We start from the raw sequence: 17,658 nt of genomic DNA, 5'->3' as shown, positions 1-17,658 counted from the left end.
TGTGTAGGGATATTCACACGCACAGCATAAGCTTATTACAGAAATTAAGTCATAGTTTGCAAAGAGTAATAAATGTAATTATACAGTGGTGACATACAGCGCAGAAGTCCGTAACTAGCTACCAAGTCTTCCAGGCATCCCCTTACATATATTCCGATGCATGCTATAAAAATAGTAATCACTATCGATATACCTGGTTCAATCAGGGGCTCAGTGAAAAAATCAGGTTCCTTTTTAGTATATTCTAACCCATATGTACAAATGTCTACGTACTTGGCGGAAACTAAGATTATTTACACACGGTGTGAATTGAGTCGGTGATCCAGATTCTATAGTGCAGTAGACTGTTACTGTTGAAAAAAATCATAGGATCGAGCAAAGAATGCAGTAAGTAAAAGTCAACATAACAAGGTAATGCATTTTTAGATAATCACTGTGTGTTACATGGTAGTGTAGTATCGGCCAACATTGTACACAGATGTAACATAAACAGATTAGATCTTTAAACCGTCATTTAATATACCAATCCATAAAAAAATAAAAAAAAAGAACGTATTTATTTTAATATAAATCAATGTGGCAGACTGTAAGAAACAGCTCGGTAATTACATTTCTGTTTTGTTCATTTAGACTGCTATTAATGATGAATTATTCTGCAGATTTCCACAGTGTCAAATGACTACCATGGCAACCACAGCCATATGATGTAGTGAGCAGAGAAGCCTTGGGGCACCTCTCTTTGCTCTGTCCTCACTGAAAAACTTTTCTCCCTCTCTCTGCCATCACATGACAAGCTGGGAGTCTGTGTACCAGACTAACCCTGCCTGCATTTGGCAATCATACTTGTTTTCCCCACAGCAATATTTTAAAAAGTATACATAATAATTTGTAAGAGAATAGCTAAAAAAAACGCTTAAAAAGCGCTCAACTTGCTAATTAAAGAAAACAAAACCATGTATCTGGAATTGCTGCTATAAACACGTTTGTAGGGTGTTCTCACAAAACAACATTTGTGTGATGCAACTTTTTTTTCGACTTGGAAAGTGTAGTGTTCAGAAGACCTAAATTGCTGCAGTGCTGACACTAAAGTGAGGCAGAAACACTGCTCTGATGTTACACAGTAATGATTCAAATCTAAATATCCTGCACGTAGAGTGTCGAAACGCAACTGCTCCAGTCTGACAGGGAAGAAACGGACCCTCCTCACTTCAATCTATCTCTGTGCCAGCTCTTATGCACATTGTGCTTTTATAGCTAGAAAAGTGCATTGCACTAGTGTTGTTGTGAGACATCCTCAAAATGAGGTGCATCTGGGAAAAAGATAATGCTAATTTCATATTAAAAGGAAAAGACGGACATGCATTATTTCTATATATTGCAAAAAGATTAGTAATATTAGGAGTGAATTAAAAATGGTACTTGTGCAAATGAATGAGAACTTGGTAGAGACTGGAGAAGGGTCCAGACGCTGAGTGACAGGATGCCGCCCAGAAATGATCTAATTAAGCTTCCTATGCAGAAATGAATAGTGTGCAGGATTTACATAAGCAGTAGCCTCACACTGGACCCTGCTGGAATCCCTACATATAAGAGAGAGACCGCACACTCCCATTTAGATGATAGAGGGATTTATTGATAATACAAGGAGTATAGGGATGGATATACTCAGCACATAAAGAGAGGGACCTCCAAATGTGGATCCATACAATGTAGGTAGGATTGTGCAGTCTTCCTCTTTACATTACAGTTATTTACCGAAAACAATGCACCTGCAACCGTTATACCATATTAACAACTGTACGTGTACAAGTCTCATCATAATCATATAATTTACTTACAGTAACATAATCATTTACATGTGTGATACAGAAAAGGGCGATTATCACCCGGAATAGTGATACAATCCGGAGTAAACACTTCTGTATGGTTAATACAAAGTACCAGATTTACATAGACATGGAAATTAAAGCAAAGAGACACAAGATGTAGTACTGTACGTACACTTTGTATTAAGTGAATTCTAACTAATACGTTTAATAGATACTAAAGGGTTTTTTGCCTTCAGACTATTGTAGTGTATTTGTTTCCATAAACCCTGGGAAGCTTGTTCTAAAAATATTGTTTTATCTCCCGGACGTTTTTCCATACTTTTCTGTCATGCATCTATGGGTCTAATACAGAGTTATTTGCTGTCGGACGGTGCATGCTCCGGGGCACAACGTACACAAGTATGGGGATGTAAGTTGCACACGATATAATGGCATCTCCCACTTATGGGTTAAGGAGGCGTAACTATGTGGTAACGTGGCATTTGCGTGCAGGCAAAGGTCAAAGAGGGCGGTATAGCAGAATTACTTCTGTTTTCTGACAGATCTTTTGTGCCTAGTATAAGGCTAGTAGCATTGCACACTGATGATAATGATGAAGGCGGCTATGACACCCAGAGTACAGATAGGCAAAACAGGATTAAGGTCACATGGGCCTGGGGCTGAAAATGATCAAGGGCCTATACAGAGAAGGGGAGGAGGTTTGACCAGTGTTTTGTGGGTGTGGCTAGAGCCATGTGGGCGTGTACACCACCTACACCAATAGCCCACTGTCTCCTGATTTACATAAAAGTTGAAAAAATGCTGAATTTTGTGAGAGAACTAGAAATACAATTTTAATACTTATGATTTATGTCCAATTTGTGTGGCCAGCTAGACAGCTGGTCATTATCATGCTGGGCCTATATTTATGTGGAGGCCTAGAGATGTAGCTCCATCTGACCCATTGTTAATCTGGCCCTGCGGATAGGGGTGATCAAGACGCAGAGATGCGTACAACTCTGTATAAGGGCAAATATACACATATTTTTGCATGCACACAAACGAGAGTAATTACCACCAACTGCGTTCAACTCTACATCAGCCCCTATATGAGCAGTCAGAGTTTGTTTATTTAGGTAGCCCTGATATACCATAAAGATACTTTATATGTGCTCTCTGACCTGGACCCATTCATAGAGAACAGCTGAGCAGTTGTATCCCGAAGTAACAGAAATAAACACGTTTGCCTTACTTAAATACAGGCGTGTAGAGCACAGACAGAAGCCAGAGAGATAAAGCAATGTATTTAGTACAACTTACAAACCAATACATTAAAGCAGTCCTGAAAATGAATACTCATATGCAGAATGCGGAAAGTATAATAGGCACAAGTTAGATGAGGGGATACTCATTTCTAGGTGTGTTTACCTTTATCCACTGCTCTCTATTCCTTGGCAAAATGTAAAATGTTATATGACAAAAGTGACAAACAAAAAACGATAGTTTGCGCTACCTCTATATATGATCTCAAATGGAGTCAGAAAATAAGAATAAATATAGATGGAAAGAAAGTATTAATCAAAGTAGAATGTTTATTAACCACTAAAAAGAACCCATATAATCATGAGTAAATAGACATGAGTTGAAATGTAAACAATAAAAACACCAACAGCTAAATAGTAAGCCACGATGTTACAATGTAGCATATGGATATAAGAATGTTGCTAGTCACTTAGATCCATTTGCAGATGGATACATATGGTAATTAGTATAGTATGCAATGCAGAACTATTAGCTTCTCTAAGAACGTAGCTGTTCACACTCCGGCAAACATATAGTGAATCTCACTTCTACCAAGTGATTATTAAAAAGATGATGATAGAGTCACGAATTCAATCCAATGATATGTCAAAAGCTTCCACCATTTGTTTACCATTAATACCTGTATCCGTGTATTAGATCGCATACACTTGCTTGTTCCAAATGTTACTTGATTAGCCTCAAGCTGTAATAAATTATATATGCAGACTGGCCCATCAGAATGTTTCTCCCATGTTTAGTGCTCAACCCGCTGTAGAAGATGGAGCACAGTTTCTGGGCAAAACAAGTGTAAATAGTAACCACTCAGCCAGGCAAAATTACAGCCACATACAGATCAAGTCTCCAGTTAGCCGAACTGTGTATGCGATCTAATACACGGATACAGGTATTAATGGTAAACAAATGGTGGAAGCTTTTGACATATCATTGGATTGAATTCGTGACTCTATCATCATCTTTTTAATAATCACTTGGTAGAAGTGAGATTCACTATATGTTTGCCAGAGTGTGAACAGCTACGTTCTTAGAGAAGCTAATAGTTCTGCATTGCATACTATACTAATTACCATATGTATCCATCTGCAAATGGTTCTCAGTGACTAGCAACATTCTTATATCCATATGCTACATTGTAACATCGTGGCTTACTATTTAGCTGTTGGTGTTTTTATTGTTTACATTTCAACTCATGTCTATTTACTCATGATTATATGGGTTCTTTTTAGTGGTTAATAAACATTCTACTTTGATTAATACTTTCTTTCCATCTATATTTATTCTTATTTTCTGACTCCATTTGAGATCATATATAGAGGTAGCGCAAACTATAGTTTTTTGTTTGTTGTTTCTGCACTACAAACCTACACAGAGTTTGTTTAGTCTGCTGCAACCCTATATTTTATCCAAATAAGAGCATTGTTAATGGGCACGGGCGCCAGAATTGGTTCTTTTTATCATATGACAAAAGTGGCCAGGACTGTTTTGCTCACATTTAAGAAACTTTCCTAATAAGTAGATTCATTTAAACTGTGACTTAGAAAACAAAAAATGTCAGTAACATTAAAATAGCAGCATCTCTCAGCTTTCATATGAAGGGGTTACTAGTTTGAATGAAACTATAGGAAGCGACAGACTTTAACACTGCTAAAACATCACAAAACAATCATAACAGTGTATATAAAATCTTTACACTTAAAATGTAAATACATTGTCTTATTGGCACATAACTTGGACAACCCCAATAGAAAAAAAATATTTTCTTTCCCTACTGTATGTTTAGAAAGGATCACACAAAAAAAAATATTTAAAAAGCTGGTGTGTTTGGCACAACATGGGCGGACCCTTCTTTTATGTGTTTATGGGAGTCAATCGTATGTTGAAGATTAAAATAACATGTGACCAGTACCCAATTAACAAATGTGTATTTCATCCCTAGTATATGTAGGTTTAATTCTTTTTAAAAAGTTAGAGCTTCAAAACGATCGGGATATTTAATATATTGCAAGAAGTAAACAAAACAAAAAGAAAAACACATTTCATTGGTGATAGTGACTCATAATTCATCAGATTCAGGGCTAGTTTTCAACACAACTAAACTTTTCAATGTACACTCTGCAACACAACCACATCCCTCTGCAAGCCTGTTGGTAGAAAATCCAAAGATGCACCAAGAAGTGTTTAAAATGTAGATAAATCCTTCTTGGCAAGAAATATATCCTAATACTCTGGGCATTTTGGAATGGGTGACTACCCTAAGCCCAGAGAAGAAAATAGTTAACCAAAACACAGAGCTTAGAACAGTACCTCATACATAGCATGTGCATTTGTTTGCATGCATGTGCATTTTACGCAGCGCAAATTGACAGTACGTTGTGCAATTTAACAGTACGGTACCACTGTCAAAATTGAATTTGACTGCCCCAAAGGGCTGGATCAGGACTTAAATGCCATACACAAAATAGAGACTTGGAAATGATTTCTCTGCTTTGAACCTTCCAACAGATCATCGAGGCACAGCAATGGGGTCTAAACTGTGGCAACATATTGAGGCCCTTCATTTTAAACTTGCACAAAACCTAACCTTTAGATGACCATTCATTCAGACACTGGCTGAGGGGCTGTAATTATGCTTGCAATCATTGTAATGACAGGGGAACTAGGAGTCTACTTAACCTGACTGTACACAGTGAGTAAAACACAACAGTTCAACTTTATGTACATCCCGAAAAGTCAGAACTATTCTACAATACTCACAACAGATGTACAGGCACATCCAGCATATCTCTAGAAAAAAATCTGCAGGAAGCTGTTGAAAATCCCTTAATGTCCAGCTAAAAAAAGTAACAGTTATAAGTGCCTGACGAATTTCAATATCAATCCAATTGTGAACCTTCAAAACTGACTGGAGAAAGATATTGTTTAATTCTATAGAAAGGCAATCAAAGAGTTTTAATGTTTACATTTTAGATGCATTGGGGCAAGAGGAATGACAAGATTGTCTTCTTAGGACTGACAAAGATGGACGCCAATCCAGTATAAGAGACAAATTAACTTTTCTTTAGCCTCATTCCTTAGAGGGATGACATTTGTCTATAATGATGGTACAGAGAAGAGAGTGTAAATTCCCTCAGTAGAATATAAAGTGTGATAGAGGCCATAATGTCACCACAAGTTTGCCAGAAAAGTCCCAGGGAGCAAAATCACTGTGTATCCGGTTGAGCCGACATTTAAAGGGGCAACCATTGTACTTTTAGACTAGGAGGAGTTAATAACCTGTTGAATTTCAACTTACATCCTTTAAGAGACAACAGCTGCCTTTAAATCCCACTGAAAGCAACGCTAGGAATACTCTAGAAGACATCAGGGTATAATGACGATTTTTTTTTTAATCTGTTCGACACTTCAGAAAAGGACGCAGAGAGCTACGAGCTTTATTGTGTCTTTTCTTCAACACTTTTTCTGTGAAATTGGTTGCTCGAGTCACTAGAATTCATGATCCAGATAAAAATAAAAAATGTAATAAATATAATAAATACAACTTGCTTACCACAACCGTTGGGTAAAGAGGGATAAGGATTTCACTGTTAAGATAAAAAAAGTAAAGAAGGTTTCCAGGAACAACAAAATGACACCAAGAGGACATATACAATCCAATCCTGGTATTAAAATACGATGTGTGCGTTCCACGCTCATGACAACTATACAAAGAGGAGTTACGCTGTTCTGACAGGATGAGTCTTTAGCTGTAAGAGCAGCATCTCCTTTAGTACTGTGATTGAAACAAGTCCTCACACTCTATTTTACACTTAAATTTCTTCTTCTCTCCATAGCACAAGGGGCGTTTGGGGTCGTGTTCAGAGCAGCACAGACGACCCTCTAGCACTGAGGCCATCAGTGCTCCTTTTTCATGCTCCTTGCAGAAAGAGGAAGGACAGAAGTCACAGAACGACGAAGAGACAGTCCCACACTTATCACACTGATGCCACGGGCAATCCCACTTTCCTAAAACACAGAGAGTATATGAAAGAATAGCCAGCAATATATAACAAGGTACAGTACTAAATAACAAGCGCTCAATATAGCAAAAGAAGAACCAATTAATAAACCACCAAAAGTTACTCTCTGTCTTAAACGGTATGTGTGTATAATTGTTGTCACTCACAAAGTGAACGGAGATAAAGTACCAACCAACCAGCTCCTAACTGTGACATGACAGTTAGGAGCAGATTGGCTGGTACCTTCTCTCTGTTCACTTTATCTCTATCCAAGGGTTAGTAAATAGACCCCATAGTCTGTAAGAAACAACGTGCCCAGGTGCCTAAATGTAGTAACAAATAGTGTCCTAAAGAAAAAAACGGAACTTGGGCACTCCAAAACTGAAGATGAGAGGTGGGCACTCGAAAATCCATAAAACAGTAGTGTGCCAGGTTATAATATTAATGTAGATGATGAAAGGAAACTTCATTCGACGGTTAAGATTCAAAGAGTTTATTTAAGCATATAGCAGAGCAACATTTTAGGCAGCTATGTGTATTTTATCAAGCTTGATAAAGGGCACATAGCAGAATGAAACATTGCTGTATTATATGCTATATGCCTAAATAAACACTTTGAAATTGAGATTGCTCCCAGGAACTTGGTAGTGAATGTCGCAACATGAAATAGACAATTTTAACATGCTGCACAATTCTGCACTCAGCAGCCACATTCTGTGAGCTTGTGTGGCCTACCAGCTTCGCAGTAGAGCTGTTGATGGATCATGATGTTTCCACTTTAGAATAACATCACTTACAGTGACCAGGGCATGTCCAACATTTCACAAAGTGACTTGTTAGGAAGAAGGAATTTTATGGCTGTTCCACAAAGAAAGAGATGGAGAGAGACCATGGGGTTCAGAGAGAGAGAGAGAGAAGCGGGGGGGATTTGGGAAGAGAAACGTAGGGAGAAAGAGAGAGAGAGGCAGAAAGCATGAAGGATGGAAAGAGAGACGGGCAAAGAGAGAGGTGGAGAGGAAAAAGACAGAAAGAGAGAGGGATAAAGACAGACGAAGAGAGAGAGAGTACGACAGACAGAGAGAGACTGAGATAGAGATATGAATGGCGCAAGAGAAAAGGACAGAGAGTGAGAAAGATAGACTGAGGGAAGGGTGGATGGGGGAGAGAGAGCAAATAAAAGAGACATAGATAGAGGCCGAGAGATGGATGAAGATCCCTACGGAGAGAGTGGCGGATGGGAGAAAAAATGGACAGAGAGAGAGATGGACATGAGAGTGTGAGAGAGAGATTGAGAGGAAAAAGAGACAGAGAGAGATGTGCAGAAAGAGAGAAGGATATGCAGATAGTGTCCCTGAAAGAGAGAGGGGGGTAGTTAGAGAGAGAAAGAGCAAGGAAACAAATTGGAAGGAGAGACACAATTTGATTGACCATGATGGGCTAAGCATGTTACCGTAGGGAGGCTGTGTTAGATTAAGGCAGAGGAGGTGATAAGCTTTTGGACAGTCTCTCTTATCGCACATCACCAGTTCCCCTCCATCCCCACAGCGGAAACAGAAATCTTCATGCATTTGCTTCTGCTCAGTTTTGATTTTTCGCTTTTTTGCCTTCAAACGAGCATTTTTGGCCTTTTCTTCTGTTGCGGTTGCAAATGCTGTCTGCAGAATAAATAAGCACAAAGTGAGGACAACAGTATGGGGGCTGACATATCAGATCCTGCTTACAAATCAGAACAGTGTCATGAAAGACGTAACAATCACTCGTTCTGTCCTTCATCACACTTCATGGTGCCCCATGTGATGTAGTCAGGTTTGATGTGCAGCACATCAAACCTGACGTCATAAGCGACCGCGGGAGAGCGCATATCGTGCATACACATTACACAATATGACAATATGATTAAGCCAAATCAGAAAGATGATGCATCCATTATAAATTGGCTATCTGGCTTTCTATCTCATATCAAAGGAGTAGAGATAGTGCTGAAAGCCACATCGTAGGGTAACAACTCACCCCTGTTCTCTCTCCTGGTGTATTAGCCACATCATGCAGGAAACCACTGATTGTTACTGTATATTTCCTTGGCTTTAGACAGCCCATTCAGTCTCACATTTGATGGAGATACACCTTTTCCCATCTCATTTTCTCAAGGAGAATGAAAGGGATCAGTTCTAAAGTCCCCTGTTAGTCTCTCTCTCACTATGGTCCATATTCAAATAGTTTCGCGTCCGCGATAAAGGTTTGCCTGCCTGACTTTCTGCCTACACTGCGTGTTTTGGATGCGGAAGCTTATCGTGTGCGCCCCCGCTATTCGCGGTATTCAATTCCAAACCACGAGAAAACGGCAAGCCGCAAAGTCGGAGCAGGCGGAAAGTGCTGTCAGAAATGGGGAAATCAGGATGAACCCCCCAAAAAGATGCACTAAGATTGGGGATCAATGTAGATGTGCCCGAATAGCCCTAATAAAGCTAGTTGGGCTACTTAAATTGTTTCAATAGCTTCTTATTAGCGTCTTTGCACAAATGGTGAAGAATGGCATTAAGCAGTATTTTTTGGTGAAAATAAATAGTCCAGTCAAATTTGGGGTACTTGAAAATGGTTACTAGCATATTTTAATGTCTCTAAAGTGAAGTTTTAATAAAAGTGAAATTCCTCCATCATACAAGCACCTGCAATCCCAAAACACTTGACTCCTTCCAAGAGCACCCCCAAAACCTTACTTCTCTAGACTTTCCGCGTACGCGAAACCAGTCTGGAATTGAATACGGAGATAAGTTTCCACCACATGAAAAGCCCCAATCCACGATACTTTTCTGCGGATCTCGGCTTTTCGCATCTAATTGAATACAGCCCTATATCTACTAAACTCAATATTAGGCGTAATTACCGGTTTTTCCATCTTGTAAAGTGCTGTGTAGTGTACTGACATGTATAAATATCAGATGATAATGGCAATTACAGCTGCTTCATTAAATAGGAACATGATAGCAAGTTGTGCACTTACTTTTGGTCGTACCCCCAAGAAACCACTGCAGTTATCAGCCCCACAATGACACTCCGTCCGACCATTCCCCAAACAGTCAAGATTATAGTTAAACGTTAACTCGGTGCCTAGAAACAACAAATGATAGTCATTTCTGGTACACACTGGATAAAACATAACTACCATCAGTCAACAATAACATTTTGTGATTTGCAGGCATGGCAGAAGTAAGACTCCCTTGGCGAGATTGGATCAGCAATAAGAATGGGATGTATGTCCTTCCAGTTGCTTTAAAATGTAAACAAATTTAAATACAGTTATTTCACAATGCCGAGTCTAACACAGAAATACACATTTTTGGAGGGACCATTTCATACAACCTTTCAAGATCACGTTCCCCCTATACACCAATCACACACCCATTATGTCTCCATAACCTATTCACATATTTGGCATCCTGCTTAGCCCAAGACACATGTAGATGACCAAATGGAACCTGGTTGGAATATTTGGTGAATTGGCACAGCTGAGCGGCCAGATCACTTCCAGCATTGCTGGTTCCAACTACAGTGGTCAGAAGGTGGCAGAATATACCAACAGGCCTAATAATAGTGCTGACAATTTTGGTTTGCACCAGGATTTTGCAGTCATGCATGTTACAATATCTACCCAGCTGCCAACTGTCCAGTACACACTGCATTATCACAGCTTGTTTGGCCAATATAACTCCTACCTGTCAAAAGTCTGCTATATTACTCTCACTTTTCCTCTGTCATCTCCTATTCTCTCCAGTCACCACATCTATACACCTGCTTTCATTTATTCTGTCTAATAACTATGTCTCCACAACAACTCCTACCTTATTCTGTTGATCACTTTGTTCACCTGCCGTTTCTATAATTTACGTCTCAGCCATCCCCTTAGGTACTCACTCCCATCGCTGAGCTGAAGGTATTTCGAAGCAGCTGTTAGGAACTTGTCATTTTTATATATTAATTTAAAGGTATGGAAAGAATCCGCACTGATCCTTACATTTCTATTTAATCTCACCCTACCTACTAATTAACTATGTAGATATTCAACAGTTATTAATCATCCTTTTCTTGCCGTTTTTTAACGGAAAAGTAATATAGGAAATGGTGCTACCCTGCTCACTGAATATACTCAAGTAAAGAAAAAGAAAAGCGATGTGAGGCTATTGGGTGCACTCTCGGGTGATCAAGGGCAGGTGCTGGGCTCTAATGATGTTGATGTTACAATAGCAACATAGTAAAAAATAAAAAATAACTTTTATTAATTTATATTAAAATAGAAATGTATACCATAGCATTTTAAGTTAAAACAAAGAATATAGTGCATAAAGTAGGAAAAGTGTTAAATAAAATTCCTAATGAGGCCGCTGGGTCAGTAACTTATATTATCAGTATTAATTCTGATTATACGCTGCATAAAATATAAATTTCGGCTCATTTATTATATAGCTTCAGCAGAGCAGATTCACTGTATCATTGATCAGTAGTGACTTTAGTTAACTTGTTGTTACAATATATAGTAACTACTGTAATTGTATAAATAACATCTCCTCAACAGTAGTTAGTGTTTTGCTTTAAACAGTCACTTAGATAAAAGTCTGCTTTACTATACATTAGGTTTGCTGAATATTGTTGCAGACACCTCACAGACATATAATATTGCTGCTAAATATAAGCTGTTAAATACCAGCAATAAATCTGGTGCAGATGAACACATTAATACGTTTATATTAAACTATATGTAATTGCTACACTGTGTATATCATCACGATGTGTAGCTGAGTTGTTTCCCTATTCCTTTACCTTTACAGGTACAGCTTATAACGACATAAGTATTATTCCTATATCTCTGTTACTGCATAGTTGTGGACATGTGACAACTCTTTACTTGGCACTCTTCAATATAAACCTGTTGATTAGCAGCAAGATGTACATTAATAATAAACACGTTGAAATGCCTGCTTCATACAATATTGGATCAGACAGCTGTCTATTATGACATTGCTAATCCCTGGGGTTCATTTGTATGTGAACGGCAATTGCCGCAGTTCTAATAGCACTCGCTCCCCGAGTCAGGATCAGTGTTCCATGTATTTCAACAGCGAGTCTTTATTACAGCATATTAACTAAAATTCAATGTGGACTAATGCATCCATGTGACCCAGCGGTCTCAGATGCCTATGCGCATTTCGCCGGATGTCCGGCTTCCTCAGTGAAAGCCGAGTGCTCTGCCTTCCTCAGTTTAAATAGCTGTTCCTAGGCAACCGTAGTTAAGGGGCGTGTATGCCCAATCTTCAATGGCTCTTGTCCGCAACTGTAAGTATTCTACCCTCTTTCTAGGTTGTAAATATGTTATTAATCTCTCACATTTTCTGAGATATACTTATGTTATTAACCTCTTCTGCATTTTAACAACAAAATATATATAATAGTACAATAAATCCTTGACTTTTTTTATGTCTTCCTATGTATCATTAATTCATTTATAAATGAATATTGTAGCCCTATTAGATCCATAGATGATTAAATATTACTACAACATTTAGATACAATAAAAAACATGGTAACTCATTAATATCTAAATAAAATTAGTTGTCTCCCCATTTGTATTATTTATCGTTCCACAATTAAATAAAAATAAACATATTAACTATATTTCAATTATGCTGCAACAAATTCATTACTTACTTTATATAGATACTTCTGTCAAGAAAGTGAATGATGATAAAAAAACATATTAATACTTTAGTGTCCTATTTCATCTGTGTTTAAGTGTAAAAAGAATACTTAAATGATATATTTATTAATTACATTACTATATCCATCTATTATATGTAATTTAATTTAATAATTAAAAAAAAGGAGAGGTGATAAAATTCTGAGTGAAATGTGCTAGTGATTATTGTGATAATCGTGCATATATTAAAAAAAGAAGAAAAAAACATAAGAATTAAAATGAATACTCTCAATAAAATAATTTAAAAAAAAAATCAAACAAGATTGTGAAAAATATTATTGTAATGGTGCTCCTATTATTCATAAAGCTCACAGAGTAAATATATAGCTATTCTAATGACTCTAAGCAATTACAGAACAAGAAACGTCAGCTTAGTTGGTTAATTTTCATTAATTAATTAATGAATTTAAGGATATCACTACTTAATTGTATTAAATGTAATTGGAGAAAATTCCTTCATACAAATCATATTATATATGGTTGTAATACTATGTTATATCTTAACATCTAATAATAATACAGAAGGGCAAATTTGTATGACTAATGTCTATAATCTTGAAAATTCCATCTGTATTAAGAGATCTAGGAGTTTCCCAGTAATTAAAAATTAAGTTCAAATATATAGGAGGGCATACTTTTCCAGATTGATATTTCATACTTATAAATCTCCCAGGAGAAAACTTACTTTATTAAATATTACACATAAAAACAATAGATAATAAATGTAAAGAAATTCTTTTTATTTATAATGTATAATTGCGGATATTAATTCCTATGGTATCAATCTAGGAAGACTGTGAAGTTGTTATTTTTGTTCATTCCTTTTGGTATGACTGTATCCATCATATATATCATATTTGTCTCTCTCCTTGCCAGTTCCTTCTTCAAATCTCCACCTCTAATCCCCAGATGGACTTTCTCCATGCCAAAGGCCCTTAGGTGTCCGGGATTTCCTCCATGCCTTTTTAAAAAATGTCGGGCCACACTGGTGAGTTGTTTCATTCTTTCTTGATCCCTTGTGGCATTCTTGATGTTACCGACGTGTTCTAAAATTCTCTGCTTTAATTTCCTACTAGTCATACCTATATACTTCTTCTGACATTCACACTCCAAACAGTATATGTCCCCTTGTGTGTCACAGTTGATGTATCCCTTAATTGTATTCATCTTGTTGTATTTATCTAAGAAGTTCTTAGTACTCCTCATGTACTGACAAGCCTTGCATTTTACACATGCATAACTCCCATTTAATTTATCTTTCCTTTTATTTTTAGTGAAATGACTGTGAACAAGTTTGTCACCTATATTGGATGTTCTTCTCCAGCCAATATCCACATGATCCTCCAACTGTCTTGCTAGATCTTCATCGGTGAGTAATACATGCCAATGTTTTTGGAATGCTTTTCGGATTTCTGTCGATTGATTACAATAGGTACTTATGAGCCTAACCTTATTCTTTGTAAGATCAGTATTCTTTATTTTGGGGGTCAATAATTCCTTTCTCTCTTTACTCCTTACATCTGTATAGGCTCGTTTGATACATCTTCTACTATATCCCCTATTTATCAGACGCATTTCCAGTTCTTTTGCTCTTTGTTCAAATGTCTCAATATCTGTACAATTTCTCCTTATCCTTAGCATCTCTCCTTTGGAGATATTTTCTCTAGTAGCTTTGAAATGTGAACTATTAAAGTGCAGGATGCTGTTTGCAGCCGTCTGTTTTCGGAACACGTCTGTGGTAATCCTTCCAGTTGCACTTATATTGATGGTAAGATCCAGGAAGGTGACACTTTTTTGGCTCATGTCCATCGTTAATTTCAAATTGAAGGTATTTCTATTCAATTCACCTATAAATTCTTTAAATAGAAATTGTGGTCCCTCCCAAATTATCAGGAGGTCATCGATGTACCGTTACCAGGCATTAATATGGCTGGTAAATTTCTCTAATCGTTCTCTAAAGACATGCTCCCTCTCCCACCACCCGAGGTACAGGTTCGCGTACGTCGGAGCAAACGTAGTTCCCATCGCTGTACTAAATTAAATTACATATAATAGATGGATATAGTAATGTAATTAATAAATATATCATTTAAGTATTCTTTTTACACTTAAACACAGATGAAATAGGACACTAAAGTATTAATGTTTTATATCATTATTCACTTTCTTGACAGAAGTATCTATATAAAGTAAGTAATGAATTTGTTGCGGCATAATTGAAATATAGTTAATATTTTTATTTTTATTTAAATGTGGAACGATAAATAATACAAATGGGGAGACAACTAATTTTATTTAGATATTAATGAGTTACCATGTTTTTTATTGTATCTAAATGTTGTAGTAATATTTAATCATCTATGGGTCTAATAGGGCTACAATATTCATTTATAAATGAATTAATGAATCATAGGAAGGCATCAAAAAAGTCAAGGATTTATTGTACTATTATATATATTTTGTTGTTAAAATGCAGAAGAGGTTAATAACATAAGTATATCTCAGAAAATGTGAGAGATTAATAACATATTTACAACCTAGAAAGAGGGTAAATACTTACAGTTGCGGACAATAGCCATTGAAGATAGGGCATACACGCCCCTTAACTACGGTTGCCTAGGAACAGCTATTTAAACTGAGGAAGGCAGAGCGTTCGGCTTTCCCTGAGGAAGCCGGACATCCGGCGAAATGCGCATAGGCATCTGAGACCGCTGGGTCACATGGATGCATTAGTCCACATTGAATTTTAGTTAATATGCTGTAATAAAGACTCGCTGTTGAAATACATGGAACACTGATCCTGACTCGGGGAGCGAGTGCTATTAGAACTGCGGCAATTGCCGTTCACATACAAATGAACCCCAGGGATTAGCAATGTCATAATAGACAGCTGTCTGATCCAATATTGTATGAAGCAGGCATTTCAACGTGTTTATTATTAATGTACATCTTGCTGCTAATCAACAGGTTTATATTGAAGAGTGCCAAGTAAAGAGTTGTCACATGTCCACAACTATGCAGTAACAGAGATATAGGAATAATACTTATGTCGTTATAAGCTGTACCTGTAAAGGTAAAGGAATAGGGAAACAACTCAGCTACACATCGTGATGATATACACAGTGTAGCAATTACATATAGTTTAATATAAACGTATTAATGTGTTCATCTGCACCAGATTTATTGCTGGTATTTAACAGCTTATATTTAGCAGCAATATTATATGTCTGTGAGGTGTCTGCAACAATATTCAGCAAACCTAATGTATAGTAAAGCAGACTTTTATCTAAGTGACTGTTTAAAGCAAAACACTAACTACTGTTGAGGAGATGTTATTTATACAATTACAGTAGTTACTATATATTGTAACAACAAGTTAACTAAAGTCACTACTGATCAATGATACAGTGAATCTGCTCTGCTGAAGCTATATAATAAATGAGCCGAAATTTATATTTTATGCAGCGTATAATCAGAATTAATACTGATAATATAAGTTACTGACCCAGCGGCCTCATTAGGAATTTTATTTAACACTTTTCCTACTTTATGCACTATATTCTTTGTTTTAACTTAAAATGCTATGGTATACATTTCTATTTTAATATAAATTAATAAAAGTTATTTTTTATTTTTTACTATGTTGCTATTGTAACATCAACATCATTAGAGCCCAGCACCTGCCCTTGATCACCCGAGAGTGCACCCAATAGCCTCACATCGCTTTTTCTTTTTCTTTACTTGATTATTTTTATATATTACTAATAGTTTTGGACACTGTATAATCAACCTAGATCATTATATAGTTTATTTTATATAAAGCTGACACAGGACAGTGCTACACTGAGGTGGAGGTAGAGCAACCTCCGACGGGTCTCCTCCGCTAGAGGTACATACAGCCACACATGGCTTCCTGCGGGTGCCTTACCTGCATCTCCATGTACCTGGCTGCAGTCCTGGGCCCCATCATCGCCGCTAGCCAGACTCTGCTGATGCCAGCTGACATCACCAGCCAGGTTACTGGTGTTGTGGTGCCGGCGGAGGTAGATGGAGCAGCAGCATCGGCGTCCATTAGGACACATAATGCTGCTTGCTCTGAGGAAAAAAAGGTAAATAAAAAAGCTTGTGACTGTGGAGCAGTCCCTCCTGTTAGAAGGTGCTACTGAATCCTCCCGCACCAAACAAACAACAGAATGCCTGTGGCCAGGGGCGGGGTATATGTGGAGGAGGACCTGAGGCATCCTGGGAGCTGAAAGCTTAACTGTTTGGTGCCTGGATCACTCTAACCACATTTCCCTTGGTATCCCTGTGGACCCTGAAGAAGAAAGACACTATAAGTTTTCGTATCAGCGTCGGAGAGAACTTTTTTCTTTACAAACTAGCCCCAGGGTAGCAATAACCAGCAATCAAGGTCTACTGAATACTAGCCCTGCTTCTCTCTTTCCAAGAAAAATACTCTATTCCATAGGTTCTCAAACTTGTTCCTCAGGACCCCAAACAGTACATGTTTTCCAGATAATTAGCTCCACCAGTGGATCTTTTAAAATGTGTCAGTGAGTAATGACTGCACCTGTGCACCTGTTGGGTGACCTGGAAAACGTGAACTGTGTGGGGTCCTGAGGACCGAGTTTGAGAACCTCTGCTCTATTCAATACCCACAGTCACATCCAACTGGATGCCAACTCAGTCATTCAGCCTCACCTTCTGATTACACCTCTCACTTGGGGAACGGTACACATGTGAGGTGAATTCCACTACATGGCAATACATGTATTTAAAAGACAGG

At 37.6% G+C, this 17,658-nt stretch overlaps 1 protein-coding gene across 7 annotated transcripts in view; it reads right to left on the bottom strand.

Moving 5' to 3' along the window:
* Window positions 1-4,452: 4,452 nt before the first annotated feature.
* The window catches only part of NSD3 (nuclear receptor binding SET domain protein 3), a 114,382-nt gene continuing 101,176 nt past the window's right edge, over window positions 4,453-17,658 (bottom strand). For all 7 annotated transcript variants that reach the window (XM_088455191.1, XM_088455193.1, XM_088455194.1 and 4 more), the window contains 3 exons: window positions 10,125-10,231; window positions 8,574-8,778; window positions 4,453-7,130 (listed from right to left, as the gene is read on the bottom strand). In XM_088455191.1, the coding sequence (XP_088311317.1) occupies window positions 6,892-7,130; window positions 8,574-8,778; window positions 10,125-10,231 (551 nt within the window). In that variant the 3' untranslated portion in view covers window positions 4,453-6,891. The remainder of the gene's footprint in view (window positions 7,131-8,573; window positions 8,779-10,124; window positions 10,232-17,658) is intronic.

Source organism: Taudactylus pleione, unplaced genomic scaffold, assembly GCF_031769625.1.
Source record: "Taudactylus pleione unplaced genomic scaffold, aTauple2 ptg000644l, whole genome shotgun sequence".
Taxonomy (NCBI): Eukaryota; Metazoa; Chordata; class Amphibia; order Anura; family Myobatrachidae; genus Taudactylus; species Taudactylus pleione.
The sequence above is the reverse complement of the archived record's forward strand: the minus strand, read 5'-3'. Positions and strand labels throughout refer to the sequence as shown.